The 13,349-nt window shown below is 40.4% G+C and overlaps 1 protein-coding gene across 2 annotated transcripts; it reads left to right on the top strand.

The window, feature by feature from the left end:
• Window positions 1-844: 844 nt before the first annotated feature.
• LOC124000450 (transforming growth factor beta activator LRRC32-like) lies at window positions 845-12,821 on the top strand. 2 transcript variants are annotated; one of them, XM_046306809.1, is made up of 3 exons: window positions 845-984; window positions 3,338-3,434; window positions 8,237-12,821. In XM_046306809.1, the coding sequence occupies exons 2-3, from the start codon at window positions 3,342-3,344 to the stop codon at window positions 10,157-10,159; spliced, it is 2,016 nt and encodes a 671-aa protein (XP_046162765.1). In that variant the 5' UTR covers window positions 845-984; window positions 3,338-3,341; the 3' UTR covers window positions 10,160-12,821. The 2 variants fall into 2 exon arrangements, with proteins under 2 accessions (XP_046162765.1, XP_046162764.1); XM_046306808.1 differs by lacking the exon at window positions 845-984 and adding an exon at window positions 1,621-1,959.
• The last annotated feature ends 528 nt before the right edge of the window (window positions 12,822-13,349 follow it).

Here is a 13,349-nt window from a genome sequence, read left to right as displayed (position 1 = left end):
GACCACTGAGAAGCTTTAACCTTTTCAGATTACACAGGAGTCATTTTCAAAGTGAAGAATGGTTTTCAACATTCTATAGTATTTATGTGGAGCGGAGGTCACACATGTGCAATACATTTTCTTTGGCACTAGGGGGACACATATACCTTGATACTTAAAAAACAAAAATCTGAAAAGTTCTGTTTTCCACACAAACAGGTGTGTCTAGAGATGTTCACCCTTTCAACTTTTAGTGGGGTTAATTCAGAGCCAGAGTTAAGTAAAATGACAGATAGTGAATAAACTTCATAACCTGTCAACACTGGGTAAAAATGGATAGACCATAGACCATTATTATTGATAATGCACTGAAGACATTTCCCAGTGAGCACTGTCCAACGCCGATGTCCATACACATCTAAAAGACGTAATTTTGCTCACTTGGTGAGTACTGTCCCATGGATGTCTGAAATACGTCATTTTGCTTACAAGGTTGGATAAATGAAACCAAAACCGAAAGTGTGTCTATCCTACACTCTCAGAAAAAAGGTGCTATATAGAACCTAAAAGGGTTCTTTGGCTGTCCCCAAAGGAGAAACCTTTGAAGAACCATTTTTGGTTCCATGTAGAACTCTTTCCACAGAGGGTTCTACATGGAACCCAAAAGGGTTCTACCTGGAACCAAAAAGTATTTTTTACCTGGATCCAAAAAGGGCTCTCCTATGGGGACAACAGAAGAACCCTTTTTGAACCCTCTAAGAGTGTAAACTTGATAATCTAGTTTTATCCCTTAGGGTAGGTAGGCACACCATGTCATGGGATTCCCCACTGGGCTCAATATAACTGGACTGAGGATGCTGCCAAACGCACTGCCACTGACAGACCCTCACTTCAATGACTCATGCATACCTCCGGATGAACTAGAGGAGAGAGGAACATATTTCTGCCATTCAATTCTGGAACGGTACAACATCTCAGAAGACATTGTCTCCTTGGATGGAAATGGTGAGCCAGTGAATGTGTGTGTGTGTGTGTGTGTGTGTGTGTGTGTGTGTGTGTGTGTGTGTGTGTGTGTGTGTGTGTGTGTGTGTGTGTGTGTGTGTGTGTGTGTGTGTGTGTGTGTGTGTGTGTGTGTGTGTGTGTGTGTGTGTGTGTGTGTGTGTGTGTGTGTGTGTGTGCGCACTCGCGCACGCATGCGTTTGTATGTGCCTGTCTTTTACATCTTCAGTTGAGGCTTAAACAGTATTTGAAAGTTAGCCATATGTCCATGACATGTAACCTAATTGTACGTCTTGTAAATATGTTTGTTTATCATTCTCCGAAGAATAGAATAACAATCTGGTTAGCGTATGATAACTTGGCTGGCCACAGAGACCACATAATAAATAATCTTTCAACCGAGCGCTTTCAGAAGTTTATGTGTTTGCATGCCTAATTGTTTACAGAAAGGTACAAGGAATTTATAACCTCACTATGTATACAGCTGTTCCAAAATGAGCAACTGCCAACATGTGGGAATGACAAGCCACAAAGAAGTAGGACCCAGTTGTTCTGATTGATGAACAATAGATGAAGAGAGGGAGGAGAAGAAAGAGAGAAGAGAAAGATAGCGTGAGAGAGAAAGGAAGAGAGAAGTGACTAAATGGAGATAGCGAGAAGGTGTGTGAGAGAGAGAGAGAGAGAGAAAGGAAGAAATAGAGAGAGAAATGAGTATGATATTGGAGGAATTACGGCGAGAATGGACTTCCCAATCCCATATAAGGTATTTCCCTAAAAAAGGGAAGGGGGAAAGCAACAATGATGCCGGATATTCTCACAGGATGTGTTACCCCTTGACCAGCACTGAAAGGCGCAGGGTAGAGCCGGCTGTGTGTGTGAGAGTGTTTGTGTGGGAGTGTGTGTCAGTGAGGATGTAAGATTACCACAGGAGCAGCAGCATGAGCAGAAGACTGCAGGGGAAAGTAACCATTTCGAAGAGAGGTAAACACCTATGGACAACGATAATATACTGACGTGTGTGGTTTCTGTTACTTGCTGGTTAGGGTGAATGGTAGGAATGCCTTGGAGAAGGGTAGAATGGTCCTCAGCTGTGCAACAGAGGGCAGAGGAGAGGAGACTGAGATACTTAGCAGTGGTGGTTGTGGAGTAGGTAAAGACATGTCCTATGTAAAAGAGTAAGGGAGAGAATGAGAAAATGTGTGGATTTGTGTACAGATGAAGATATGAGAGAGAATGTGTGAGTTATGTTCTAATGGGCTATTGTGAAGTCTCTGAGGCGAGCGTTGTTCAATGAGGATTCAAAGGGTATTTCCCTGTTACCTGAGTGATGTGGATAATAGCATCGTGCTCATGTCAAAGAAAAGTCATGCAATGACAGTCTTGCTTTATGCGGTAGATGTATGACCCGACAATTCTATTAATTTCTGCAACTTTTTCATTCTACCTAAAAACAGTCTGAGACCTTTGAGGCTTTGTACAAAAGACAAATAGGGCACGGAGGGAGAATCACACTTTCATCTCTGGAATTAGTTTTAGCAGTCACATTATACTATTTCTGGTGAGGCAGTAAATATCTACGATTTTAAAAAGGTCAGCACTTCAGCTGTAAGAACCAAAACAAGTCATTGTTGTTGGTTGAAGACTACCTTTGTTCCAATAATAATTAATAACCTTTTAGATCTTGGCTTGAGTGATCAGTGGGAGATTCCTTTTGCGTCACTTAAGACTAAAAACAAGCCTGAGAGGAACAAGAACTAAATATAGTGGCATGCTAAAATGTTTTACCTATCCACTACACTTACTCTTATTTAGCAAACCAATCTCTCTTTTACTCTCATTCCTTGAAATATTGTAAAGTATTCCATATTTTCATGTAGGGTCATATTGTGACTGATTAGGTTTAACTGCTTTAATGTTGATGGACCCTAGGACCCCAGGAAGAGTAGTTGCCTTGGCAGCAGCTAATGGGGATCCTTAATAAATACAAAAAAAAGTTTGCAAATGAAATTGGTGGTCAGCAGACACCAGAGACATTGAGGTAACAAGCGTAATCATTTTCATGATTTAAGAAATAATCACAATTGAACTCTCACAGGATTTAATATTCCTGCAAAGTGCTTCCCAAAACGTTTTCAGTTAAGATCAGTAATGCATTTTTAGTACCAGCGATTTGACGTCACAAGTGGAATAAATGAACAATGACAAGTCAAACAAAGGCAACCGTGTCCAGAGAAACAACTTCCCTGTTAGGAATTCCTCCTGTGGATGGTCTCAGTTCATGTCATAACCCCATCATTGTGTTTCCTGCACTCATGTCTGCTCTGTCTCTTCTCTCCTCCCCTCTCTCTGTGTGTCACAGCACCATGGCAGCCTACCTCTGGCTGGTCCTGGCTATTGTCAGTGATGTGGCAGAATCCTTGTTACATCCCTCACGCCAGCTGTCCCACTGCCAAGTGGTAAGTGACCCTGAACTGAGTTGCCGCAGTAGCAGACTTTTTGAATGTTTTCATAGCTGTCAACCACAAATAAGTATGTCAGCTGAAACTACGTAATGTGTAAACTATGTAACTGCCATGTAAAATATGAATACATTTATTTGGAATGCACTTTTCACAAAGTGTTAATGTGTGCAATACAATAAATAGGTATTGGGGTACTTATTTTTATGTGGGACCCCTGATTATAGTTACACAGAGGGGAGGAATAGTGTTGATAGTTGCTGATAACTGATGTTTCTGTTATCGGTTTTGATAGAGTATCCTGTGTTTTATTGATAAATCTGACAATACTGCTTGTGTGTACCTTGATGTTATTATCTGAGAGTTTTGGCAGTTTTCTCATGTACTGTATATCCAAAATAATTCTAATTCTCTGGTGGCAGAGAACGTTTCTATTGAAGTCTTGTGATATGAAAGCGATCCTTGTTGTTATTCTAGCCATGCTGTTTCCTCATGCTCTGAACAGCAGATAACAGAACCCAAATGTAGTCGCACCTCTCCACTGTTTCATTTTGAGATGGAGAAGAATAGGAGTGTGTGTGAGAGTGCAAGATACAAGTAAACTATAGCCATAGAGGAGGCACATGTTCCATTACCTCACAGCTCTGCACTGTGCTTGTGATGTCTCAAATCACTTTCATACAGTGTGTTCAACTCTCATCCTCCAAGCACCTACATTAATGTACGTTTTTAGACATAGCTGGACATAAAGTCGGACTCTTCTTGGCATCTTCCTTGGGTAGACTGACTGACTAACTTCCTCGGTCTAAATGGTTGCCGTGACAAATGTGTAATCTCGGTCTAGCTCCGTATTTGGATGAAGCATCCCCAGGGCTGCTTTCCATAAGGGAATTTTCCCTCTCTCAGGAACTATCAATCTGGACCTGATGTTACACAATTTTCTTTGATAGTCTTTAACTAAAGGAGGCTCTGGCATACACTAGCTTTCTGCCCTGAGTCCATAGAACATTAAAGTCCTTTGGTGTTTTCCTTCTCTAATTTTTCCACCCTCTGCGAAGACACAAGAAAACAATATCTGATACGAAATTCATATTGCTGTAGTTCTGGGAATGTATTGCATTCCTGACTACTAACGACTAAACTGTATAAACAGGCAGGATGAATTGGAGCTGGGCAGGAAATTGGCTCTTTAGACTGCAAGAACAGATATCATAGCGTGCCAGTTTGAATGGAACGGACTAGAAGGAGATGTTTTCATTTTTAGAGGCAGTGTTCATTGTTTATGCATTCTCTACGTTTTATTTCATAGCTTTGGTACTATTTTCACAAGTATGTGATGCATTTTCTAAACTCTTAGAACAAAACTACAAACTGGTGACACTTTTAACACAAAAGCTTTCATTGTGCATACATTTTGTTTGTAGACATCTTTCACCATACAACCAATGTTTACTGTGAATATAATGAGTACATTAGTTTAGTCACCAAAGCACATCATAATGATATCTTCTCAATTTTGTTATTTTAAAAACCAGTTAATCCAACAACAAAACATGTAAGATACATATAGTGCTCTTCATAATTATTGAGACTGATAAGTATTTTTTCTTATTTTGGCTGTATACGTAAAACGTTTGGATTTGAAATCAAACGATGACTATGAGGTTAAAGTGCAGAATGTGGGCTTTAATATGAGGTTATTGTCATCCATGTTGGGTGAAGTCACTTTGCAGTCACTTTTAAGAATAGAATAAGAATAGGTATCGATATAAGCATCAATATTGTTTCTATGAATGTGGATGCTACCATGATTACGGATAATCCTGAATGAATCGTGAATACCCACCTTCCCCAAAAGAACGCTAAAAAAATGCTGTTATTGTCACGGTGAGAGGTTAGCATGTCTTGGGGGTATGATATCTGTTACTTTCTCACTCATCATTATTCACGATTCACTCAGGATTGTCCATAATCATGGTAGCATTCACTTTCATGTAGAAGTGTTTAGAAACCTATTCTATTCTTATTTTTAATAAAAGTGCCTCCAAAATGACAGGTCATTATTTACCATACATTTCTATTGGGTAAAAATATCATCTGAAATGCAACCAAATCAAAGAGGAAACGCGTACAACAAATGTGTAGAGTCACAAGCTTGATGTAGTCATTGCGTGCTATGAATATGGGAACAAATACTTAACTATTGACTACTTTACCACACATACAGTTGAAGTCGGACATTTACATAAACTGAGGTTGGAGTCATTAAAACTTGTTTTTCAACCACTCCACAAATTTATTGTTAACAAACTATAGTTTTGACAAGTCGGCTAGGACATCTACTTTGTGCACAAGACAAGTAATTTTTCCAACAATTGTGTAGTCAGATTATTTAACTTATAATTCACTGTGTCACAATTCCAGAAGGTCAGAAGTTTACAAACACTAAGTTGACTGTGCCTTTAATAAACAGCTTGGAAAATTCCAGAAAATTATGTCATGGCTTTAGAAGCTTCTGATAGGGTAGTTGGCATAATTTGAGTCAATTGGAGGTTCACCTGTGAATGTATTTCAAGGCCTACCTTCAGACTCCATTGCCTCTTTACTTGACATCATGGGAAAATGAAAAGAAATCAGCCAAGACCTCAGAAAAAAATTGTAGACCTCCACAAGTCTGGTTCATCCTTAGGAGCAATTTCCAAATGCCTGAAGGTATGGCGTTCATCTGTACAAACAATAGTACGCAAGTATAAACACCACGGGAACCATGCAGCCGTCATACCGCTGAGGAAGGAGACGCGTTCTGACTCCTAGAGATGTATGTACTTTGGTGCAAAAAGTGCAAATCAATCCCAGAACAACAGCAAAGGACCTTGTGGAAATACTGGAGGTGACAGGTACAGTATCTATATCCACAGTAAAATGAGTCCTATGTCGACATAACCTGAAAGGACGCTCAGCAAGGAAGAAGCAACTGCTCCAAAACAGCCATTAAAAAGCCAGACTGCGGTTTGCAACTGCACATGGGGACAAAGATCATACTTTTTGGAGAAATATCCTCTGGTCTGATGAAACAAAAATAGAACTGGTTGACCATAATGACCATCGTTATGTAATATAATAATAATAATAATAATAATATTTGGAGGAAAAAGGGGGAGAATACCATCCCAACTGTGAAGCACAGGGGTGGCAATATCATGTTGTGGGGGTGCTTTGCTGCAGGAGGGACTGCAGCAAAGTAGATGGCATCATGAGACAGGAAAATTATGTGGATATATTGAAGCAACATCTCAAGACATCAGTCAGGAAGTTAAAGCTTGGTCACAAATGGACAATGACCCCAAGCATACTTCCAAAGTTGTGGCAAAATGGCTTAAGGACAACAAAGTCAAGGCATTGGAGTGGCCATCACAAAGCCCTGACCTCAATCCTATAGAAAATGTGTGGGCAGAACTGGAAAAGCGTGTGCGAGCAAGGAGGCCTACAAACCTGACTCAGTTACACCAACTCTGTCAGGAGGAATGGGCCAAAATTCACCCAACTTATTGTGGGAAGCTTGTGGAAGGCTCTCCGGAACATTTGACACAAGTTAAAGAATTTAAAGGCAATGCTACTAAATACTAATTGAGTGAATGTAAACTTCTGAGCCACTGAAATTGTGATACAGTGAAGTCTGTAAACAATTGTTGGAAAAATTACTTGTGTCATGAACAAAGTAGACGTCCTAACCGACTTGCCAAAACTGTAGTTTGTTAACAAGAAATGTGTGGAGTGGTTGAAAAACAAGTTTTAAAGACTCCAACCTAAGTGTATGTAAACTTCCGACTTCAAATGTATATGACCGTGTATTGCAATGTGAAACATGTACAGTATTTCTAGATGAAACACTGATTAAGTTTGGTGAATAAGTGACTGTATGATTTTGTGTGTTATACTTAGTCAATTAAGTTTTGAAACAACTGTCTTTTTGATTATCTGTTTGGAGTTTTGTACTAAGCATTGTGAAAATGTACCACATACTTGTGAAAATTGCACCAAAGAGATTAAAATAGAATAATAAGTAGATGGAAACATCAAGTTGGGGTTTTACGGATGTGCTGTACCTAACTTTCTTTCTCTTTCTGTTATAACATCTTTAGATCTTATAATGATATATGACCCATGATAGCTTTATTGTATAAAAACAATATAATCATATATTGTTATGATTTGCAGGCTATTTCAATTATACATCAGAAATGTATAAGGTAACATTTGTTCATAAAAGCCAGAAGAAAGCATTCAAAAAGCTTGACATTTTGCAAAAAAAAAATGAAGGCCTGCTACTGACTTCAAATGTTTGACATGAACCTAAATCCACTTTGTTTTATGTGAGTTGAGTGTGTGTGTGTGTGCGCGTGTGCACGTATGTGTGTTTTATGGGCTGTATTTAGAGAGAGGGCTTATGCCATATGGTTTAAATTACCAGCCACACTGATAAGTTAATCGTTGAATGTTTGAAATAATAATGGAAAGAGACTCTTTGTCAACCAGGCGTTCTGAAAATCCCTGGGTGGAAGAGGGGGTGTAACAAGAGCTTGTTTTATGAGGTGAAAACCCCACAACAAGCCTAACAGTCTCCCTTGACTGCCAAAAAACACAGATACAATGGCCAATAAAACAACTCTCTACATGTGCCAAACCATTTGGTTTGTGAGAGTGAAAAGTGTCAAGGTGACTTGCAGTCATTTGGGAGTGTGCAGTGGTGCCGTGAAGTTCAAAGCTCATGTAGTTATCTCTCCTTGTTTTGTCCACAGGTACAGAATGATGTGTACTGCAACGATCTGAACCTGAGGACTGTTCCGGCCAAGCTTCCCCATGATATTCAAAAGCTGGATCTATCTCGGAACCTTCTACAAAACCTTACCCAAGAGGTTCTATCAATCTACACCACCGTTCATCATCTGAACCTCCACTCCAACAAGATCCAGTTCATCCAGCCGGGTCTGTTCAAAGACATGACCAATCTGCAAGTGCTGGACCTCTCCAGTAATTACTTGGATGTTTTTGCTGTTTTGAAAACCAGCATTGGGCCTCTTGCGGCCGTGAAGAGGCTTGACCTCTCAGGCAATGGCCTGTACACAGGGATGACTGACTTCTTTCTCAGTGAAGCCCCAGAACTCATTAACCTTTCTCTGAATGGCAATAGTATCACCAAAGTGGGCAAGGATACCTTTTGTGGATCTTTGGCCTTGAGAAACATTGACCTTCACAACAATGTCATCTTAGAGATCGATGATGGAGCATTTGACTCGCTGATCCATCTCTCCGAGCTTGATTTGTCCATTAACTCCATCACTTGTATCACTGACTTTAACCTTTCCCAACTGAAGGTGCTGAACCTCAGTAGGAACAGCATGGAGTGCTTCCAAACCACAGACTCAGACCTAGAGTACGAGCTCCTCTACCTCGACCTGAGGGAAAACAAGATCCACTACTTCCCCGTTCTCCCAAGAAAAAACAAGCTCATGTACCTGGATTTGTCCAGTAACCGCCTGATGAGCATCAACACCACGGGGACAGCGGATGAGATGGAGCACTTCAGAGACACGTTTGTGCCTCACACACAGTCAGGTGGAACCAGCCTACACCAGGACCTCTCAAGGCTTATGTACCTCAACATGAGCTACAACCAGATCAATAGCATACCGCAGTCTTTCTTCTGCAGCATGGTGTCCCTTGAGCACCTCAACATCAGTAATAATTGTATCAGGACCTTTTCTGTAGATCAGGAGAGCCCTCTGAACTCTCTGAAGACCCTGGACCTGAGTTACAATGCCCTACAGAAACTCTCATTTGGGGAGAACACCCTAAGGTCACTGCAGGAACTCTTCTTACAAGGGAATGTTCTCAGAAACATGGACTCTGGACCGTTCCAAAGACTGCCCAGCATCAGAGGCCTTCACCTCCAGCAGAACTACCTGAAAGTCTGCCCCTCACAGCGAAAACCACCACAGACAGACCACAACTCCCAGGATCCATCAGGCTGTGTCTCCTTTGCATCCATCCCAAGCTTGCACTTCTTGAACCTCTCTGAAAACAGTCTTGAAGTTCTGCCACCGTATGCCTTCAATGGCACCATGCTCAGGTTGCTGGACCTGTCCCTAAACCCAGGCTTGGATATTCACCAGAATTCTTTCTCTGGTCTGGAGAACTTCCTAACTCACCTGTCATTGAGAGAGAACCACATCACAGAACTGAACACAGACCTTTCCCTGCTAAGCAGTCTCAAATTTGTGGACCTGTCCACCAACAAGCTGAGCACTCTCCCCTTGTGGAACAAGGAGCCCTCCATAGAGTCCCTGAACCTGCAGAACAACAACCTAGTCACCCTGGAGTACGACACAGTCGTGGTCCTGGAGCGGACGCTCAAAACCCTTTACATGGGCTCGAACCCCCTCAGTTGCTGTAGCAACCCCCGCTTCCTCAACATGCTCCAACGCTCCAATGTGGTCGTCCCGGACATCGCCACAGTAACCTGCCATTACATGGAGAATTCAGAGCTAGTGGAGTTGAACATTAGGAGCGTGACGCAGGAACAGTGTCAGAAGCTGGACAGTAAGAGCGCTAGCATCATCGTCATTGTGGTGATGGCTTTGGTGCTGATCGTGGTGCTGGTGGTGCTCTCCAAGGTGTGCCACCTCAGGAGGCGTAACCTCAACAGTAGCTTCAGGGCCTGAAGAATGTGTCCTGTGATTGGGGAGAAAGAGATGCTGGAAATGTGTCTCCTCAGAGGGACTACTAAGCAGAGAATTTTCAATGTGAAGTGTGCACTATTTCCTCATTTTAACTCTGGAACATGGCAGCCAAGTCTTCAAGTTAAACGAAAAATAAATACACAAAAACCATGACCACAACAACATGACTTTATTACATTTTATCATCCAGGAAGTACTGTGACTCATTTTGGGTCAGATTTGTGGTTTATAGAAGTATCATAAATTGAAGATGTTGTTCTCTTCTTCTAGGGAATAACAGACAGTCATGTGAAAACCCAAGAGTATGATTGTGGTCACTTTTATTAATTAGCATCATCATGTGCACATACAGTTTATAGACATTTAGCCATTTCCACTTGGGCAAAATATTTTATGACTGCACAGGGTCAGCTGATGTGCATTAGATTTGCTGATCCAGATTTATGGCCAAACACCAAGGCCTCTCTTTATCAATGCTGTAGTTTGCACTTTCATTTGATTGTATTTGTCTTTTTTTTACATTATTAACCTGCTTTTGAATGTGTGTTTGATGCCACTAAATTACACTAAGTAGGGAGCGCATAACGCAAACATCCCCACCAATGCCATGTAATGGCAGAGTGGAGAGCCAACTAATTTCAACATCAGCACATCATTATGAAACCACAGGGTTTGAAGGTTATGGCTGCAGTTCTTTAGATGACTGTGACACTACAATAGTATACACTTTGTGTTTTATAGAATTTACAGTTCCTATTTATGGGACATAAATAGGAAGTACTGTATAGAAGTGAATTGTTTCACCCTCTGTAGGATAGTTACAGTGAATATTATTTTCATAACAGAATGTTTGTATTTTTCACTGGTAGATGTACAGTAGGTATGGTGCGGTAAGTGGAGACCAAAAACAGGATTGAAGCAATAACTCCAGAGGAAGCAGTACTGTCGGAACACCTGCAGTAAAAAAAAATGTAGCTTGTTTTAACAGCTTGTAGGGCACTGCAGATACCTTTCCTGTTTTTGATGAACTCACTTTCGAAAAAGCCTGTACTAAATAATTATGCGCAATTTTACAACGCTAGGGTCCAGCAATGTGGTTTTCCCCTTGATATAAAATATATTTCCCCCCCGAAATCCTCTCCGGTTGCTACCATACATGGAGAGGCTGTGAAGGCAAATGAGCGGTTTGATAAATTAAGTGATACTGTGGATCAGTGAGGCTTTAACAGAAACAAGGACCTGTTTTGTTTCACTGGAGAGAAGAAGCCTTTTTAATGCATTCTAATCTGGCCCTTAGTTCTTTAGGTTTTCTCCCTACAATATGTCAGTTGAATGACAGAGTGGAGTGAGAGACGATAACACCAACCCAACTCTTTCTTCACAGAGAATTTGGCAAAGCTTAATCAATGCTGCAGTGAACCCCTGCCAGACTGGAATCCTTAATTGCGTAGCATTCAGCTTTTCCCACCATCTCCATGATCAACTTCATATCAATCAAAATCGTGTAATTGCAAGGATTCGAGACAATCAATGTTGTTTTTGAAGATAGATTGCTTTGCTATTCATGTGGAAGCTATCCATGTTGCATTTGTTCTCGTAAAGAGATCTTGCCCTTATTACCTGCATAGGCCTAGCCCACAAGACCAATCATGAACACTAGAAATTCCCCAATTATGGATTGTCCTTACCCAACACTTGCCCCAGCAGGTCAGTGAGAATGATGAGGAGGAGAGCTTGTGACAAGAACAATGCAGTTACAAAGTGACAACAAGGACTGACCAACCTGTAGAGAGTTCATTGAATTACATTTGTTTTAGCTTTCTGCCTTTTATATAGGACATTGTTACATACATACTGAATTCACACAGTTGTCATTCCTATTAAGTCTGTATTACAGTGCATTTCTAAGTTGAATGTCATAGAAGGTAGGATATGATTCCTTACTTTATTTTGTAATGTTAGGGACTATTTTAAACAAGAAAAACAAGCCATGGGAAATCCCTGGTGAGGAAAGTATGTCCTAAACCATATGAATAGATATTTATTACAGAGATAACACTAGAAGAAGAGCAGTTCCATCCTGTTTTTGACTGTGACATGCTGAGTCACAGTCACTGCATTTGGGGTAACCCTCTTGTTCTGCTTTTTTCCCGCTCGTATGACTGAACTTCAAGTGAAACCGCCAAAGGTCAAACTAATGTATAGAGATGACAAGATAAGTCACCTGCTGCTTGAAGTGACATCCACCATTGACTACAGTCAATGACCAACATTTTACACAAATTGACACTACAATGATAATAAAATATCATAAGTCACACGTGTATCAAAATGTTAGGTTGGCTGTTTGGATGCCATGCAGGCAAGTCAAAGCTACGGCTGTGCATGTTACAGCTAATAAAGAAAGAATATTAGCATAAATGGAGAATGGTTTTGATGGTGTCATGTCAATTTTGTGACAGTGTTACGTACAGTTTTATGCAATGTTCAATTGAAGTTGCACTCTTGCTTCTGTGTTTATCTGTTCACTGTGTTTTACATGTACAGCATTTGAAGGATATTACAATGATTATATTATGAACTACTGTAAAATATATATTTATATTGTTTGTATTTTCTTAAGTAAATTATCTATGTAACAGAATATATTGTCTTGCTTTTTTTATATGAGCTTTAAGAGCTATGCAACTAACCAGAATAATTTTTATTGGGCACAAAACAACCGAAAAAAGAGAGGAGGGACTACCTGGATTTTGTCCAATAAGAAACACTCATTTGTATTTTCTATTTGATGTTGTAAATCATTTCCCACAGAATGCCCTAAATGAACATGAACCAGGTCATTCATTTCCCTGAACAGATGAGACAGGGGCTTCTAATGCAATTGAACCAAGTCTAGCTTGGAAAAGAGATATTATCTCAATGAGAAAAAACATGTATAAATACATTTTTTAAAACCCTGTCATGGTTATGGGAAGACACTTAATAATAGAACTGACACCGTTGCCAGTAAAAGGTTCTCTGATTTGTTTCCCTGGGCACAGATAGCACAGTGTACTATATTCTCCACTGAGAACAGTGGCCTATCATCTCTATTTGTATAACCTAAGGGTCTGAGATCTGCTGATCTGGCAGCCATAAAGCAGCACAAGTCCCCTCGAACCCCTCAAAA

Source organism: Oncorhynchus gorbuscha, linkage group LG16 (genome assembly GCF_021184085.1).
Source record: "Oncorhynchus gorbuscha isolate QuinsamMale2020 ecotype Even-year linkage group LG16, OgorEven_v1.0, whole genome shotgun sequence".
NCBI lineage: Eukaryota > Metazoa > Chordata > Actinopteri > Salmoniformes > Salmonidae > Oncorhynchus > Oncorhynchus gorbuscha.
This window is presented reverse-complemented; position numbering and strand designations above follow the sequence as displayed.

What these genes read in the sequence shown, in the direction of transcription:
- LOC124000450 (XM_046306809.1), top strand. Translation starts at nt 3,342, where the DNA reads ATGGCAGCCTACCTCTGGCTGGTCCTGGCTATTGTCAGTGATGTGGCA. An exon ending in AGCTGTCCCACTGCCAAGTG is followed by an intron (nt 3,435 to 8,236) that starts GTAAGTGACCCT and finishes TTTTGTCCACAG; the next exon opens with GTACAGAATGATGTGTACTG.